Raw genomic sequence first — 19,295 nt, forward strand, 5'->3', positions numbered from 1 at the left:
TGACATCATGATTGATGTTCATGATTGGGAAAGTTCACGATTGGGAAGACAATTTCAGATTAGAACTTACCTACTATGGCATGCATTAGTAAAATATTTAAGGGAGCTGGATCACACAGGAAAAATATGCTAAGACTGTAAAAAGGGGGTTTGTAAGCACTGTACTCTGAAAACTGTTGAGTGCAGAGTTTAGGATTACTAAATGTAGAAAACATTCCTATGGCCTGATGTGTGTGAGAAGGGTAGCAGGAAAGGAAGGATGGTGAGTTATAGATGGTGGAGAATAGAAGCAGAATCAAGAAAGCTCTGCTGCAGGAAAGGAGAAAAGTGTCAAGGGTCTTATGTTCCAGTAGGTATGAGAGCAAATTCAGAGGCCCACCTCAGGAAGACAGCCTGCCTTACCACTGCTAGGGAAACACAACAGGCACACAGCTCATAGTGAAATGTGGAAATTAAGAGGACAGTAGGTTGGTCAATCTTCACCCAAAGTACTCAACTCAATCCCTAGGGATTTTTTTTTTTTTTTTTTTTTTGGTGTAACGCCTTAGTTTAATAACTAAATTCTATGGGAAAACTGGATTTTCTTTATAGTAATTGCTTCACAGTAAGCTTTGCTTGCATGCCCCCTACCACACAAAACAAGGAACATCTATATTCATTAAAAGCTGGTTTATGATCCAGGAATTTTAAATGACAATTTGATAATATTTACTTCCCCCTAAAGAGCACCTTTCACATACCTGTACATTAGGAATTGGGCATTCTTTCTTGAGTAGTTTAAATGAGAAGTAGGACACCTGGTAAATATCCGGCCTTTTATCCGGGTCTGGTTCCAACATATACCCTAAGACAAACATATGTGAACATATTTAATAATACCCTAATACTTATTACATTAGCTAGGAAACATAATTTCTCTGTTATCAATTTGTTTCATTTTTATTTCTCATAAAAGTCAAACAGTGTAATTAGCTCTTTTCCTCCCCTCTCAGAAACCAAAGTTCTAACTTCCCTAAAACTTTTAATATATACAAGAAAGTAACAAAGTTTCTGAACTGAAACAAAAATACTTGAAGTTCACATTCTGTGGCTTGGACAACAGACTCAAGCAAGCTCTCATTATTAAAGTTACCACCTTCACATTCTGGTACCTACGAAGTTATGAGCTTCTGGCTTCCTTATCTTGCTAAACAAATGATTATCCTTGATATTTATAATCAAAACTTTTTTTTTTCCACTTTCTTTCTTTCTTCTTCTTCTTTTTTTTTTTTTTAGTAATCTCTACCCCCAACATGGAGCTAGAACTCGTGACCCTGAGGATCAAGAGGCACATGTCCACCAACTGAGCCATCCAAACACCCCTCAAAACTCAAATTTTAAAAAACTGACTTATTACTCCTTTGTTGGGGATATTAGCTGGTTTCCATTCTAAGAGAAATTACAAAATGATAAATATATCTCTACTTTTACATATTCTATACAACATTTGTTTATTTCCAGATCCTTTAAGCTTCCTTTCTGAAGCTGGAAAAATCCCCAGGAAAAACATCTTTGTGAAGACACACAAACATACACATGCATACATACAAACAACAATGCAAGGCCTTACTGTTTAAGGAACCAAATGAATGGTCTGAACACTAAGGCTGAAGAGGCTGCAGTCTTGTGAAGGCCTTGCAGAAGAAGCAGGGTTTGGGGGCATCTGGGTGGTGAAGCTGGTTGAGAATTCAACTCTTGATTTTGCCTCAGGTCATGATTTCAGGGCTGAGAGACTGAGCCGCGTGTCCAGCTCCTGGCTCAGCTGGGGCTCTGCTTGAGATTCTCTCTCCGTCTCCCTCTGCCCAACCCTAGTCCCCAGCTCATATACTTTCTCTCTCTCTCTCTCAAATAAAGTAATTAAAGAAAGAAAGAAAGAAAGAGCAGGATTTGGGCTTGAAGGCAGGAAAGAATTAAGTCGGTCAGGGGAGAGAGGGAAAAAAGATATTCTTGGTTAAGGAATAGTCTGGGCAAAAATGCACTTGGGTAAAAGGCAAGGGAAGGCTCTGTTGTGAGGAAATGCAGGTGCCAGAGGGACAGAGAGAAATTTCCTTGTCAGAGAACACAGGGAAATAAGGCTGGGTGGGTGGGGTGGAACCAGAGTATGAAGGGTCTTAAATGCCATGCTAAGAAGCTGGGCCCTCCTGTGGGACCACGGGCGAACAAGGAAGTTTACTCTGGGGACCTGCTGGGGGGTGCGCTGTGTAAGACCGATCTCACCGTGAGGCAGTGCTGGACTGACTGACTGAGGAGAGAGGCTAGTGGCCACCCCACCCCTACAGGCACACGCTGACCCAGTGTGTATATACTGTGGTGACAGGGATGAGAACAGAGAGAATGTGATGGCAACAGGGGAGACTCCCAAGAATGAGCACTGCCTAGAAAACGCCTGACTATACTCTCTTGTGAGCCAAGTCCAAAGAAAACCTTAAGTTTCCATTATCCCAGCTTGAATGGTGACACCACTGATAGAAACTTTAAAAAGAGGGGAACTATGTATCGGGAGTAATTGGGCAAGAACAATAAATTTAATTTTAGACCTGTGACTTTAGGTTGACTATGGAAACTTCAAGCAGTTTGTAAAGAAATAGGTCAGAGTTTGGGAAAGATGTCAGTGTTACAGACATTCATGAAGAGTTATTTTTCCTAATATGAATGGCTGTACAAATGTTAAGAAATGTAGTCCCCCAAAATCCCACCACTCTAGCACCAGATGTGGCCATTTCCTATGTATCTTTCCAGTCTCACTTAGGTAGCTCCAGTTCTAGAATAGATATACAGTAGTCCCTTCCTTATCTGGGGTGGGGAAGGGGGGAGGGACAAGTTCCGAGACCCCCAGTAGGAGCCTGAAACCGCAGACAGTACTGACTTCAAGAGATACTGTTTTCTTCTATACACACATATGTATGATAAAGCTCAATTTATAAATTAGGTACAGTATGAGATCAACTGACAATAATAATAAAATAAAGTAATTATAACTATATGCTACAATAAAAGTTAGGGGAATGTGGTCTCTCCCTCTCTCTCAAAACATCTCATCACACTGTATTCACCCTTCTTGTGATGACGTGAAAGCATAAATGCCTGTGTGATGAGATGTCGTGAGGGAATGACACAGGCATGGTGACATAAGATTAGGCCACTACTGACCCAACTATACATGGGAAGTAGGATCGTCTGCTTCCCAGTGCGGTCAGCGGTGGGTAGCTAAAACCGCAGAAAGCAAATCCGCGGATAAGGAGGGACTACTCTCCTGCTTTACCTCTGAAAACCATCCAACAACCATTAAATGCCACACTCTGTCTCTTTAAATTACCCCCCCAACACACACACACTTTTTGTTTCATAAACAGAGGAAGTGGATTGATTAAATTGGCCCAGTGGAATGGGTAGTTGCCTAAAAGCTATAACTATGTTAACCTGGGTAAGTTACCTATACTTTCTCAGCTTTGGCTTCCTTATTTGTATAATGGGGATAATTAAATTTACTATATGAGATTTTAAAGAATTAAATAAGGTACGAGGAGGCCCTCAACAACTGTCAGATGCTCTACCCATATCTTCTTCTATTTTTTTCAATGCAACCCCACCCGGGACCCAAACGGGGCCCCAAACCATCCCAGGTCTTATAACCCATCATGGTTAAAATTTAGATGCTAAATCCCCTGACCAATGTGAAAAGATGATAAACTATCTCTGTTTCACATTTAAGTACAAGTGCTTGTGCAAAGATTACTCGTTCTACCATCTGGTTAATGAACTGGCACATATGCTCGCTAGGATGATGCAGAAGAGTGGGGCATCTAAAAAAAAAAAACACTTTAAACCAAGCACTGAGTTTAAATGCTTGTTATCAAAATCCAGTGATTAACCTAAAGAGAGAAAAAAAAAAAAATCTTGTTCCACAGAGTTATACAGTCTTAATTATGTATTCACTCCAGCCAACGCATGGCAATCATTTCAATTTGAGTTGCTTCCAGTTTTGCAAGGATGAATTTCTTATCACTTGATAGGAGTCAGCTGGACTCTTTCATACCGACTGCAAGAGAACAGAGCAGTTCTGTGCCGCTCAGAGCACAGTTGGGATTTCTGCTCAAGTGCAAAAGAGCTTAGACTTCTGGTAAAAAGCCCTATGACTCTAACTAACACTGTTTTATGTCATCTTTGAGTGACCAACCATTACCGGATGACTCATCTTTGCATCCAACCCATGCCTCCTGCGATCCAGTCCCTCTGTCCCCCAGTTCATTCCTGGAGATTAGACGTAAACACATGAAACTAGAAACTTTAAATACTTACTAATTAGGCAGTGCATGTCTTGGGAATATCTAGAGTTATCAGGAATTGTGAAGTTTCCGTCACAAATTGCCACCTGACTCTCTCCAAATGGCAAAGTGAAGTAGCATAATTTATACAACAAACATCCGAGAGCCTAAAAAAATAAAGCAGATTGCTACAAGTGGTTTATTTACCATAACTGCCGATGGGTCTACTGAGAGATACTGGCCTCGTCCACATTTACAAGCAGATACAAACATTCTGTACTATTAACCTATCAGAGACTTGAATTTAGAACTCAACACCACTATTTAGCTGCCGACGTACATTATTTCGACCATCATTACCAAACTGTGTTCCAATAAGGAACAAGCATTTCAGCTATTTTGCTCTTAAGAATTAGTAATGCATATATGAAAACCACCTAAATAAAGGACAGGTCACCTGAATAATTTTCACAGAACTCTAAAGTAATTTCCTTTGACATCCTTCACGAGGCAGTGGCTGGTCACCCGGAGTGAAGAATAACCCTGAGGGTCAGGTAGACAGTGACATGGTACAGTGGCCACTCTCGCTATGGCACTGTCTGCATTAAACTTGGGGGTTTATGGTCAAGACTGCTGGTATCTGAGGTGCGGATAGGTTAGTTGACACCTACCCAAATGTCTGCCTTCGTAGTGATGATTTTGCCACTGTACAGGTTGACCATTTCTGGTGCTCGATAGGACAGCGTTGTGTATCTACAATCAAGAGATTTGTTTTTTGTTAAATATGTCAATGCTATAATTAAAAACCAGGGGTAGCAGAAATAACTTTTTATTTTTTTATTTTTTTGCATTTTAAGTATTTTTTTCCATTTTATTTTATTTCTTTTCAGTGTTCCAACATTCATTGTTTATGCACCACACCTAGAAATGACTTTTTAAAAACATATACATTAAATTTTAAAAGTCTAGTTTCCTGGGAGCAATCCGCAGAAGAGAGCATGAAATACCAGTGCAGATAAAATGGAAAGCTGTCCTTGGTCTACCCCCAAGGCCCTCTAGAAGCAGTCCTTCTATCTGATAGCACGAGGAGACCCAGACACTGAGGCACTTCAATAAACACTAAAAGCAACTCTTCTTGGGTCCTCCAATGATAAAATCTCCTACAAATCCTTGTTGTCTAATAGTGTATTTATACTATATTCTCTGATTCCTTTTTAAAAACAGCAATTCCCCTCGATTTGGCTCAACTCAGACATGTCATACAGGCTGAGACACTGGAGAAGGGCAGAACGGGGTGGGAGGGGGCTGCTGGAAGAGGGATGAAGCAACAGTCTTCCTCTTATCTCTGGCTCAAGTAAAGACAATATAAGCTCAGCTTCAAAGTGAGTGTCTGATGTTACCAAGCACATGACTCTGCTGCTCAAGTCTCCAAAGCCCAGAGGGCACCATGGTTCAGCTGTCCACCAGCACCATGGACCAAAGTCTTCCTGCCCCAGCTTGGCTGCTGGGGATGAAGCAGGAAAGGAGACTGAGGATCAGGACAGAGGTGTGCAGACGAGACTGCTGGTTTATTATTGGTATTAGTGAATGTTGTTGCCTGTGAAAAACCTAACACTCTGGACATGAAGGGGAAGATGGTTCAGGTTCCTACTGGAGCCAGAAACCTAAAGATGCTTTTTCTGATCCAAGTCAGTGATTCAGTATCTGTAGAGACTTCATAGCCCTACTTACCATTAACTCCACTAGACTGGTGAGCTCCTTATGAGCAAGAAGGAGTACACAGCAATGCAGGCCTCAGTGGAAAGTACATCCAACTGACTGATAATGTCCCAGCTGTTGTGATTCCACTTGAAAACATCACAGTCCTTCTACAGTTTGTGAACCATGCAGCTTTTTAAGGACTATGTGACATAAGTCAAAATATGTATATACAGTGATCACTGGGCCACTGATAAAGTACTGTATGATTCCTTCATTTTACTCTACTGATAAAAGCTTATGGATCCCTTCCACATTCTCCACTTATAATCAGACACCCCAACTTCCAACATGATGCCCTGAGACAAAGGGCACCATAACCAGCACCATGGTCTTCCCACCCTGACCATTTCATTCATGAGCTCAAAGTATGGGTGCAGATCTGGTCATGGACAAAACTCCAAGAAAGGAGGAAAGCTTACTTCTTAATTTCGTCTTCTACTGCATTGACTCCCTCAGTTTGTGGATTCTGGAATTTGTTGGTGGCACTTCCAAAGTCACACAGGACGTAGTGGCCTCGGTCGTGCAAGAGGATATTTTCAACCTGAAAAACATTTCCCCACCACCCATTCCAAAGTATTATTTAGTGATGCATATGAAAATCTGGTTCAGAGTCATATAAATATTTTACAGCTGATAATCCTATTAATATGCACAGGAAAGTTATTCCCCTCTAAGTATCTTGAGAGGGGTCATCCCAAGTGAACAAAAAAGCAAAGCGTAGTAACAGGGTGAAATGACAATAGAGGGGGCAAGCTGAGGAATTCCACAATGCGCAAGCAAGAGTCCCATTTTCCTAGATTTCCAGCCCCATTTCTCACCTCTGCAGAAATAGTCCTAATACTTTCTTTCTTTCTTTTTTTTTTTTAAAGATTTTATTTATTTATTTGACAGACAGAAATCACAAGCAGGCAGAGAGGCAGGCAGGGGGGGCGGGGAAGCAGGCTCCCTGCTGAGCAGAGAGCCCAATGAGGGGTTCAATCCCAGGACCCTGGGATCATGACCTGATCCGAAGGCAGAGGCTTAACCCACTGAGCCACCCAGGCACCCCTAGTCCTAATACTTTCAAGCCTGCGTATCTTTCCTCATGTTCTTCTTTCAGGCTAGAATGTTCTCTGTGATCCCACCTTCTTACCCAACTATCAATATCCCATTCATCTTTCCAAATCCAGTTAAAATGGCACCTCATGTTTGAAGCCTTCTTCAAGGACCCACTGAGACAAATGTCACTCCTTCCCCCCGGTGCTTCAGCACTTCATTCTTCCTGATGTCAATTATTTCACTGGGCCTTATATACACATATATCAATTTCTTTACCACACTACATTAGGATTTCTGGAATAATAAATATTTGCTATATTTTAGCTACTTCTCAAAGTGATTAAAGGCCTGTGGGCAAATGTGCAGTTTTCCTATTAAAGTATTATCTTTTTATAGATGAATTATTTGGACAGTGGGTTAGCAGTTCCAAGTAGAAGGGACCTTACAAATACCAGAATCTCCAGAAATCTCTGGTATCAAAGGACTATGCCAATGAAAGAATAACTTCAAGATGGTGGGCGCATCTGTACTCAAGATATAGTGAGTAACTAACTGTTGGTATAGGTGAACTGAGCTGACTAGTGTGTTGGAGGACAGACCTGGCTCATGTGGGCAGTAAAATGGCAGCCAAAACATCTTGTTGGGCCAGCAAGTCTGTAGTCTCCATTGTCTTTTGTTATCAGCCTTCCAAGGACTGATTACCTTTAGAAAACAAATGCAAGAGTAGACTACAAGCTCCTTCAAGACAAACACCATCTCTCTCTCTCTTTTTTTTTTTTTAAGATTTTATTTATTTATTTGATAGGCAGAGATCACAAGTAGGCAGAGAGGCAGGCAGAGAGAGAGGAGAAAGCAGACTCCCTGCTGAGCAGAGAGCCTGATGTGGGGCACGATCCCAGGACCCTGAGATCATGACCTGAGCCAAAGGCAGAGGCTTTAACCCACTGAGCCACCCAGGCGCCCCAAGACAAGAACCATCTCTTAATCCTGTTTGTAGTCTTCTCTACCAGGGCCTAACATAGTGCTTGCTATAGAAAATGCTGGTTGAATGGAAAAAGCTAAAAAATAGAAACACACTTAACACCGTGTTTGTGCATGTGTCCGTCTGTCAGAAGCGAGACAGAAAGCCATCAAATGCCTGGGCCATACCACTACTACTCTTCCTTAAAAAAAAAAAAAAAAAAAAAAAAAGGTCAATTGTGAGTCTCTTGTTCCCATACTTGTTTCTATACTTGCTTTAGTTCTTCTGAAAATTACATTATATATTACAAAAATGTTCACTGTACATTCTGTATCAGCTAAATCTACTACCTAAAGCCTTTGCTGCAAACTGCTTCTTTTGTTTATTGTTTTTTACTCCTACTGAGTCTCCCGCGTGTGTTGTTATCAGGGGTTTTGTTATTGTTACTGTTAACTCACTTTCCTTGGAATTCATCTGTGGGAAGCCTTGGAGGCCTAGGTTTAAAATCTCTTTTTCTTCCTGAGAGGATACTCTTTTGTACCTGAGGTACCATTAACCTATAATCACTTGAATCTAGAATCTTGACCTTGGGATTTTTAGCCACACAGGCAGGGTGAACTACGGCCACCAGCTCTCGTGGATATGCTCTTGGTCCCCAGAGACAAGGCTGAGGCAAGGAAATATTTCTATCACCTATAGCTTTTTATAAAGCTCATCAGTTTAACTTATTCACATAAAGTGACACAGTCACGCTATCCTGAACATATACTCACTTTAGGAATTGAAAATAATTCCAACAAAGCAATACTAACACTTGCAATCTAATTCTGAGGTTATAGATCGGCTACCACTTATGGAGATTTTACTATTATGAGTAATACTGTGCTCAGCACCTCACATGAGATTATCCTCATAATAAATAATATCCCTGTTTTACAGATGCAGAGGGTGAGGCTCCCAGTGATGAAGCTGGGAAGTAAACTTAGGCAATTTAATTCTAGAGAAAGGTAATTAATTACTTTCCTGTAGGGGCAGGAAGCAAGTTAGAAGCAGAGTGGTCCTCAGCCATAATAGCCTCCAACCATGGTGGGTGGTGAGTACGCCCAGTGTACTGGAGACATGCTTAAGGACAGGGCTGCCTTAGTCCCTTATGTTCAGAAATGCCCCATAAAAGGAATCGAGTCGATGAGGAACCAGGTGACTAATTACTAGCCAGGCTGCTTGCTCAGTGTCTCTTTAAGCATTCCCTGCATTGCCTGCTTTGTTCTTTTATTCAACAGCTCCATTTGTCAAATCGTAGCCATTCTATGAGGCCTTGCTCGAGTTCTAACTCCTCAGTACAATCTTCCACAGCCTGGCTATAAAATCTGTAGAACTTACTGTCCATGAGGGGTTGCTGAAGGAAGATGTTCAGACCAAGGTAAGCCACGCCCATTCGTTGCTTATCCCCTAGTCCATGGGTGCTGCATTTGAGCTCCACTGCAGAGCCGAGCCGTTGTGACAGACAATACGACTGATAAGCCTAAAATATTTACTATCCAGTCCTTGGCAGGAAAGTTTGTCAACCCCTGTCTATAATCATACTATGCCCATGTGTGTACTACAATACCCAGGTAGGATTTCACATGCCACGTACCCTTCGATCCCTTATTCAGTATCCGTTAGTAGCAATCTTCCTTCCCCGCCTTCCCCGCATCACTGCGAAACACGCATCTCCTACTGTACATGCACTGCCCCTTCAAAATTACTGTCTATACTGCCAATGCTACAATGTATAATCTAGGAGACCAAGAAGTTAACTCACTTCAAAACACAAACAAGGTAGTTCCAGGGACCAAAATCACTGGGCTAGAGGGAGGAGGAAAACCAAGCAAAGACAGAATGATGATGCGGCACACTGGAGTTTTTGTTCTGTTTTTATTTCCCTCAACCACCACCTTTAAAAACTAGGTTTGTGTTTCTCGTTAGAACTCTGATTCTGAGTGGCAGAACTCAGCATTACACTCTATCAACCTGGTCCCCACCTCAGCTTGCCTCCTTCCCATAAAGATAACATCATACAAACCTATGTTCGCAGAAAAAATAGTTAAAAATGAAGGGTGTGTACAAAAGTGGACACAAAGCCAAAACTATCAACGTAGGGGAAAGCCTTATCAATATCGGAGAAATGCTAAGGCAGGGGTACCTGGGTGGCTCAGTCTGTTAAGTGTCTGCCTTCAGCTCAGGTCATGATGCCAGAGTCCTGGGATTGAGCCCCGCATCGGGCTCCCTGCTCTGTGAAGTGTCTGCTTCTCCCCCTCCCTCTGACCCTCACCCTGCTCTTGTGCTCTCTCTCACTCTCTCTCTCTCCCAATAAATAAATACAATTTTTTTGAAAAAAGAAAGAAATGCTAATGCAGGTAAGAATGGTAAAGGTCCGCTCTGGCCACTTTGCCAGCTTGCTGGGAGGGTCATGAGGTGGCAAAGGTGAACTCACTTGGCAGCGGCCACCGCACCAGCTGCCGCACCCTCTGCACGTTCTCAGTCTGACCCTGTGACTTGGGAAACCTGCAGAAACCTCCAAGGTCAAGCTGGCTACTGCCCTTCGTCACCAGCACCACCACCACCACCAACACACTGGACACAGAGCCTGGCATGTGACAACCACACTGGACTTGGAGGTCACAGGACCTCAGGGACTAATCTGACCTCAGACAAACCTTTAAGCCTTGTCGGACTTGTTTCTCACCGGCAAAGTCAAGCTAATAATATTTCTATCGCTGCTGTTATGAAGCAAGTAAGAGAATGTGCAAGAAAGCAACCTGTAAATCTCCCTCTATAAGCCTAAGAAGTTATGACCACTCATTTAATAGAGAAATACACACATTCGAACTCCTGCTATATGCCAAGGAGGTTCTGGGGGTAAGGCTGTGAACAAATCAAGGTTCACCTGCTCACGGAGCTTAGAGTCCAGCGGAAGAGAATAAGAAAGTAGGTATAATTGCCAGGTGGTGATAAATGTTATGGGAAAAACCCCCACAGGTTAAACACACGTGAAGCGAAGAGGGATGCTACTGCAAACAGCACATTTGGAAAGGTCACCGCGATGAGGTGAGCAGAGGCACCTGAATGGAGGGAGAAGGTGGCTCCCGGAGGACAGCCCGCAGGATGGCACTGAGATGGCAGCAGGCTTGAGGCACCTAAGGCACACAGACAGGCCACCATGGCTGGGACATCACTGTGCTAGGCCTGGAGTTACAAAGAACACCGAAGACAAAGGGGCTGGAAGGTCTCCAGATGAGTGCCCTTAGGAACGGGGAGACCAGATAAAGCCGGGCCTTGGGTTAGTGAAGTACTCAAATAGCTGAAAGTCGTAATAGAAGCAAAGGCACAGAGACAAGAATGAAGACAGTAACAACACAACTAACAACACTCCCTATGAGCCACGTGATGCACCTTGCACTTTCACCTACACAATTTCATGAGACTCTTACAAAGCCTTATTGTCCCCAGTTAACAGATGAGAAAACCGAGTCCAGTTACCTAACATGCCTTGCGTCACAAGGCTGGTAGGGCAGGACGCGGGCTCGGGCTGCCTGACCGCTGAGGCTAACCCTCCCCACTGCACTGATGGGCATTATGCAGGTACGGAATGTGGGCAGCTCAGACGGGCAATCTTGGAGGGAGCAGGAGAGACCACCAGAGCAGCTGACAAATGGCAGACTAGGGAAGGCCCCTTCGGGAGCCACTCAGCAGCAGATGCAAAGAGGTGTTTGAGAAAGGTTAGCCAGTGACAGGGGAGAAGGGGGAAAGTGAGAGCAGGTGCCATCGTCCAGGGGGAAGTGACTAAGGCCAGGGCTAGAGTAGGGCCCAGAGGGATTCAGTGAGACCTGGAAGGTAGAAAACCAACTGGACCTTCATACGTCATCTTCTGGAAGCTCCAGAGAATTTGCAGAGTGACTTTGTTTTTGGCCAAGTCCCTTGAGATGTTCGCCTGACACTGGTTATAATCCTAAGGTCTTCTAGCTCTTTGCAAGTTTAATAGTACTGACCTTACTTCCCAACCTATTGGCTTAATAGGGTTATTGAAGTCGTCACTCCCAAACTCTGCTCACAGCTTTAGCTAAAAGGTCTGGAAAGCCCCCTCCTACTGACCCTTCATTTTGACATTATTCCAAGCAGATAAGGCATTCAGGCATTTTGGTCATGAATTTATTACCACTAGGAATTCTGGAGAATTTGATAAATGTAGGGTTTCAAACTTATGATTCTAAAAATGGGATAAGAATCTTCATCCTACCTTACTTCGTGAAATCAAAATCTCTTTTCTGACAAAAGAGGAGACGTTCATGATTTTTTCAGTCTGAATGCACTTATTAAACCTTAGCCCTTTCTTCACCTTTCTTAAGTGCCTAGACAAACAGCACAGTATAACAGAGCAAAACCAACCAAATAAAAACCAAGATGGGAGTAAAAGACCCGTGGCCTTTGCTCTGGTTTGATCACAGAATTAGCTATGCAGGTGACAGCGTTTCTGGGCAGAGGCTTCCTCACTGGTAACAGGAGAAGGCTTGCTTAGGTAACCTTCCCAGCTCTATGAACCCATGATCTGCAGTGATCTCTTTATTTCCTCAGAGAGGGAAAAATTAAAACAAAACAAAACAAAACAGGGAAGTGATGAAAATGTTAAAATAATGTATTTGAGGAAAGACCTCCAATGAAGAACAGAGCTTCTATCATGCTATTTTTAGAATGTGACCTGCTTAAGGACGGGGACCACTTTCAACTTACTCCCTACACAGACATTGAAGGAGAGACCGCACGTGTGGTGGGCAGGGTAAGAGGGGGCTTGCCTCAATTCTGGATGGGAACAATGAATCCCCACGCAGGGCAGCCCAACAAGGGGATCCACAACTGGCCTGGCCTGTGCTCTTTTTCATGTCCTACCGACTTGTATTCAAGTTGAGGCCACCTCACCAGACGTAAATCCTGCTCAGAGAGGCACCTTAAGACCAGTAACTGGCACTCTCTCTCTGGCCAACAGGGGAATAAAGAACTTCTTGGCTCTGGCTACTACTGGCACTCTAACGGCTAGATGTGGAGCTCCGAGTGTCCCAGACTACAGGATGGCAAACAAGGAGGTACACAGGGACTCTACAGTTGTGCCTCAGGAGGCTGGCAGTGTGGTCGGCAAATGGGATTGCCCACCAGGCACATTTTAGCAGAAATCAACAAAATCTCACTTGCTAATGAAAGCAGCTAAATGGCATGGAGTGGAGGATATATGGAATTTGGGAAAGCTTCCATCAAAACAACCAGGAGTCAATGACTAAAATCGACAGCAGGCGGGACTCTTCTGGAACAATTACAACCGGGGCCTCCTCCCAGGGGGCCTCTATTTACATTCAACTATTTCCAAGGTAGAGGAGAAAAGGCAAGTCTCCGGAGCTACGGAGCTACGGGTGCCCACCTTTTGGTCCCCACTACGGATTCAGGCACAACTACAGAGTCCAATACTGTGTCGTCAGCACAGTATATGCTGTGTATATGTACTATATAATTGGAAAGGCCCGGTACAAGGAGAGAGTAATTACCAGAATTAGCCAACTCTCAGGAGCACCGAGGAGGGCTGAGGGGCACAGGGCCGGGGGCAAGCTGGGGAAGAGAACACAGCAGCCACATGCCTCTCCTAAAATATCTCACAGACTATTCGGTGCAGTGAAGAAAGAGTCTGGGGCTCCCGCTGCCTGAGCCCAAGCACTGTCCTACCCCGTGTCCCCGGGCTAGACCTTGAGCTCCGTGCTCCGGCTCCCGTCACTACCTCACAGCAGCACTGTGAGCACCACAGGGCACTGCCATGCTGGGAGTATGTAAATTAGGGAGGTATTATCGACAGGTATGCAATGACTCACCAATGAGGTCTCATTTAATCCAGTTCAAATAAAAGATTTTGTTTAAGAACATGGGAACAGCACTCTCTACAAGGATGCTCAGTGGTCGCCTCTGCCTCCTCCTCTTGCCCTTACCTCCATGCCCCATCAGCCTACTGTGCCAGGGGTGTTCCTGGAGATGGACACTCACGCTCTTAAGCCTCCTTGTCCCCTTCTCTAGGAAGCCTGCGAGCTCTGTTCTCTGCCTAAAATGTCCTCCATCCTCTCCACAACCATGCATATCCCACCAGTCTGTGATGTCCCACTCTCTGACCATACAGTAAGCAGCTCGATTCTCCACTGTTCCACACGTTGTTCTAGAACCTTTGTACATCACCTGTCTCTGTTTCAAATCTAAACATTTCATTTATATCCTCTCACCAACACATCAAACATCTTGTGGGTAGGAACCATATTCTACCTGTACCACCTCCACAGAATTATGTACTTGTACCATGCTAGGCTCATAATAATTACGGAAATGTATTCTCCTTTTCTACTCAGAAAAAAGGGCTGACTGCAGAAGGTCACTGGAGAAGGCTAGCTATGGCTTCTGAAGGTATGTACTACCTTCCCGTCAGCTAATTGCTTTAGTACAGAAATGCCAACATGCATGTACCACTTTACACCGACTGGGCTGGCTGAAATAAAAATGACAAGAAGAGCTGGTGAGGATGTGGAGAAACTGGAACCCTCATGTACTGCTGCTGGGATGTGAAACAGCACAGCCGCTCTGGAAAACAGTTTGGCCGTTCCTCTGAAAGCTAACTGCGGTTACTACATGACCCAACAATTACACCTCTAGATGCACACACAAGAGAACTGAAAACATACACCCACTTAAAACTAGCAACAGATGTTCATACTACCTGAAGTAGAAACAATTCAAATGTCCATCCACTGAGGACTAGATGAACAAGACATGGTCTCGCCACACTATGACAATCATGCCATGAAAACGAACGAGGTACCGTTACATACTGCAACACAGATGAACTCTGACACCACGGTTAGGTGAAAGAAGTCAGATCCAAGAGGCCACTTACTGTATGAGCCATTTATGTGACATGCGTAGACCGGGCAACAGAAAGCAAATTAGCGGTTGCCCAGGGATAGGGGGTGAGAGGTGGGAATGAAGAGTGATTGCTGATGGATACAGGGTTTCCTTTGGGGAGACAAAATGTTTTAGAATTGTATGATGGTGATGGTTGTACAGCTCTGTAAAAAGAGTAAAAGCCACTAAATTGTATACTTTAAAAGGGTGAATTTTATGGTTATGAATTATATCTGAATTTTTAAAAAAACAATAAAACTAAAAACCTTGACACAGAAATGCTAGTAGGCTGCTATGATCCTCAGACTTGAGAATATACAAAAGCCACGTGGGGTGATTATTAAGCTCTGCATTCTCGGGCTTTCCTGACACCGCCACACAAGTTATGGCCCAACGGGTTCCATGTGGGATCCGATAGCCTGCATTTAACAAGCACACCAGGGGATGCTGATTCCAGTTACGAGCCATGGAGCAGGTTTCTCAAAACACAGGTATAATGAAAAGAAACTGTAATTTAGAATCAGAAGAACAGGATTCACTTTCGGAACCTGCTCCTTTCTGGTTATATGACCTCAGTCAAGTCACGTAACTGATCTTCTCCTGAGTTGCCCTAACTGTAAATGTAAAGAAGAACATCTTCCTCCAACAGCGTGTGTGTGTGTCTGTGTGTGTGTGTGTGTGTGTGTGTGTGTGTGTGTGAAGTGTCTGGTAGTATACACGGCACACAGTTGGTGTGCCATACACTCTGGTGAATCCCTGTCAGTGCCAAGTCCATTCGACAAACATTGTCAAGTGACTATATAATCAGAAAAGCCCAGTACAAGGAGGTAGTAATTAGCAGAACAAATTTTTAAAATAATCACTTACTGGATTTTGCAAAATATGAAACAGACATTAAAAACCAAGCATCAGGATGCCTGGGTGGCTCAGTTGGTTAAGCAGCTGCCTTCAGCTCAGGTCATGATCCCAGCGTCCTGGGATTGAGTCCTATATCGGGCTCCTTGCTCAGCAAGGAGCCTGCTACTCCCTCTGCCTCTGCCTGCCACTCTGTCTGCCTGTGCTCACTCTCTCTCTCTGATAAATAAATAAATAAATAATCTTTAAAACAAAAACAAAAAACCAAGCATCACTGTTTGCACACTATTGAAATTAGTCTATCATTTTCCATGCCCCTGACTGTAAATTTGGGACTCCATCAGGAAAAACAAAAACATGTATTTAATCAGTTGATGACTATAAAGGATCTCTAAAGGCTACCTGGGTAATAAAAGTCATACCTGTACTCTACTTTCTTTTTTTTTTCTTTGTGTCTTCTCTTACCAAGCAAAATGGAAGAAATAGGAGGTTACCACGCATGTTCTGTCACATCCCCCAAGTGTCTCTCTGTTCCCCAGGCCTATGGGAAATAGCCTGTGGGAAGGCACTTAAGCAAACAGTGGGGCCGTTACCTTCAGGTCACGGTGGATGATAGGAGTCTTGCACTGATGCAGGCGGGCAACGGCTTCACAGGTGTCACAAAATATCTGGAGCACTTCATTCTCTGTAAAACCTGTTTGTAGGCGCTGGTTCATCAGGTTGACCACCTGGCCTCCTGCGAGGGGGCACAGAGCAAGCAGGAGGTTAGCAACATTCTGACTCACCACTCACCCACGACAATGAAAAGGCTGTCCACAGAAGAACGACCTGGACAAAGGTCACTGGCTGAGCCATGACTGCAACCCAAGTGTCTTGATTTCCAGACCCAGATTCATCTTCTTACAATCCAGGGCCTCCTCTGATGTAGCAAAACCCATTTATTTTATAAAGTACTCCAGATGTGAGCTACCTTCGTGACATCTTGAAGATCAGTAGAACGACGGTCTGGTCCTGCTCTAGCCACTTGATAACGCTGTCCCTGTTTGTATGGGATGAGGCCACAGGTTCAACCTGCTGTATTCTTTAATAAGAATCAGACTACAAAAGAGACCCCAGAAGCAGGAAGAAGACAGCTTTCTGGTCTGCCGTTTAGGAATGGCTTGGTCTCTCTAGCCTCACTCACAACTTGCTGCCGAAAATGCAGAAATACTCCACCAATATTTCATCTCCAGGACCAGAAGACTGATGACCTCACTTACAAAATTATTCAGATCCCTAGATGCTCCCACTGCCTTGTCTTGAAACATTTTACCATCCAAAAAGGAATGGACAAGAGGAAACAAACTGCCAAGTTCAAATTTGGTAGTATCTTATAAAATTGGCTTAGGGTTATTAGAGAATTGACGGAAATTATCAGTTAACATTACATTTTGGGGATTAACCACATATTTGATTTATGGACAGCATCTTTAAAGGCAAGGAAAATTCAGTGGAAGTACAGATGATTATAAAACAGGGCACCAAACAGTGAGGCAGTGACCCAAGCTTGTAAGTGGCAGTTGCTCAGGCCAAAAGAGCCAGACCTCCAAACTGGATGTATGAAAGGCAGTCAACTCTGAATCAAGTCATGCTACAGTCTGTATGTCCCAAGATAAAGGCTGCTTGAAACTCCAAGCTTTCAACTACTTAACTCCACTGTTCACAGCAGCATCATTTGAGTATAGCCTTACTGGCAATTACAGCTTGCAAGCAAGGAGAGGAAAGGTCATTTCCATTAGACGAAAAGAATTATTTTCCCCCATAACACAAGGACGGAGGTGTGGGTGGAGAAGAGAACACATGAGGGAGGGAGTGGGAAGGCTGAATCCTTTCTTTGGTCCATCTGGAGTTGGGACTTTATTCTGTGCCTTCATTGCTTGTTTTAAAGCATCACAGATAACACATTCCTCCTCACCCTCATACATTCTCATTCACATACAAGCACCAAACCTGCCTAAAGTTAACAAAAGAGGAGTTTTGTATTATCAACCACTTCAAATCGTTTGCCATTAAGAATAACCAAGAGGTGACAGCAGGCTCTGTATCTTTCAGTCTCACAGTCTGCACATCTTTAAAACCACAACAACAGACATTAGGGCACAGAGCACATTCACTGAAATGAGCCCCGTGCCCTTGACAATCAAAGTGCCAGACAATGGGAGCTCAAGGTCTGGGTTATACACTTACCCCTACAGAAGTCCATCAGAATGAGCACTTCCCACACATCCCCACTGCTCACATTGTTGATACTGGAGTCAATGTAACCGACAATGTTCTTGTGCCCCGACAGGTCTCTCTAGAAAGAAAAGTTGAGAAATATAGTATTAGATACAGACACCAGTAGGGACAGAAGGAGCGCGTAGGTTCCATTAGCACAGATAATTTAAATACAGATAACCTTAACCGCAAAGTAAGACTGCAGAGGAGGGTCAAGAGCAGGTTTCCAGTGGTCTCTGAGATTCATGGCCAGCTCTTCAGTCAACAGTTCTATAGCCCTACTAAAGCGCAACACACTCCTGAACGAGATTCTGGAAGCATATGCACACAGGGTGCCTACGTGCTTGTTCTCTCAGTGCTCCCTGTAAGTCGGAGCAAAAGTACTCCAAAAGTACTGCAGAGAGTACGAGCCAGACAGTTTGAATTATTTAAACATGTGAATTTTTAATTCAGAAAAAAGAAACTGGTGGGTTTTTTTCCCCTGGCCATAGGTACACAAGTGGATTCAACATGACTTTTAAATTCTTTGTACTGTTTTTCTCCCTTTAGAAAATGTATGAAAAGAATAACCGCTTTACAACGTTTTGAATGGCCTATGGTGGCATCCCAACCTAAACATTTTGTTCATAATTAAGCCTTTCAAGTCAACCAAATGGAATATAAGATGGGTCCTGTTTCCAGCTCTCTGGTTGGAACTGCATACGCTCTCTCGGGGCTGCTTACGGAATTCAATGAGCCAGCAAATGTTGACGGAGCACCTCCTGTGTGTCAGGACCCATTCAGGCACCAGAGGCTGCCTCATACCTTGTTATCATTATTTCAGCATTCCTAGAGGCAAATCTTTGTAACGATGATGTTTAAAATCCAATGTCATTAAGAAGTAAGTCGGGGAAAGAAAAAGTGAGCACGCTGGGTAGAAGGATTTTGTACAAATTCAAGATTAAAAAAAAAAACAGTTTTAATAAATTGTTTGATTTAAAAAAGGGGGAGGATAGTGGAAATGTAAGTGGTTGAGTCACCAGACAAACATGACAGTTCAGGCCATAAAAACAGTAACTACCAGGGCGCCTGGGTGGCTCAGTGGGTTAAGTCGCTGCCTTTGGCTCAGGTCATGATCTCAGGGTCCTGGGATCGAGTCCCGCATCGGGCTCTCTGCT

General features: G+C 43.6%; 1 protein-coding gene across 10 annotated transcripts in view; it reads right to left on the reverse strand.

Annotated features, from left to right (window-relative positions):
• Positions 1 to 19,295, reverse strand: part of AAK1 (AP2 associated kinase 1) — a 173,904-nt gene that overhangs the window by 57,182 nt on the left and 97,427 nt on the right. For all 10 annotated transcript variants that reach the window (XM_044261295.1, XM_044261296.1, XM_044261294.1 and 7 more), the window contains exons 4-9: positions 18,109 to 18,217; positions 16,476 to 16,618; positions 6,485 to 6,606; positions 4,976 to 5,057; positions 4,339 to 4,471; positions 741 to 844 (exon numbers count right to left, since the gene is read on the reverse strand). In XM_044261295.1, the coding sequence (XP_044117230.1) occupies positions 741 to 844; positions 4,339 to 4,471; positions 4,976 to 5,057; positions 6,485 to 6,606; positions 16,476 to 16,618; positions 18,109 to 18,217 (693 nt within the window). The remainder of the gene's footprint in view (positions 1 to 740; positions 845 to 4,338; positions 4,472 to 4,975; positions 5,058 to 6,484; positions 6,607 to 16,475; positions 16,619 to 18,108; positions 18,218 to 19,295) is intronic.

The sequence above is a fragment of the Neovison vison genome, chromosome 8 (genome assembly GCF_020171115.1).
Source record: "Neovison vison isolate M4711 chromosome 8, ASM_NN_V1, whole genome shotgun sequence".
Classification (NCBI taxonomy): domain Eukaryota; kingdom Metazoa; phylum Chordata; class Mammalia; order Carnivora; family Mustelidae; genus Neogale; species Neogale vison.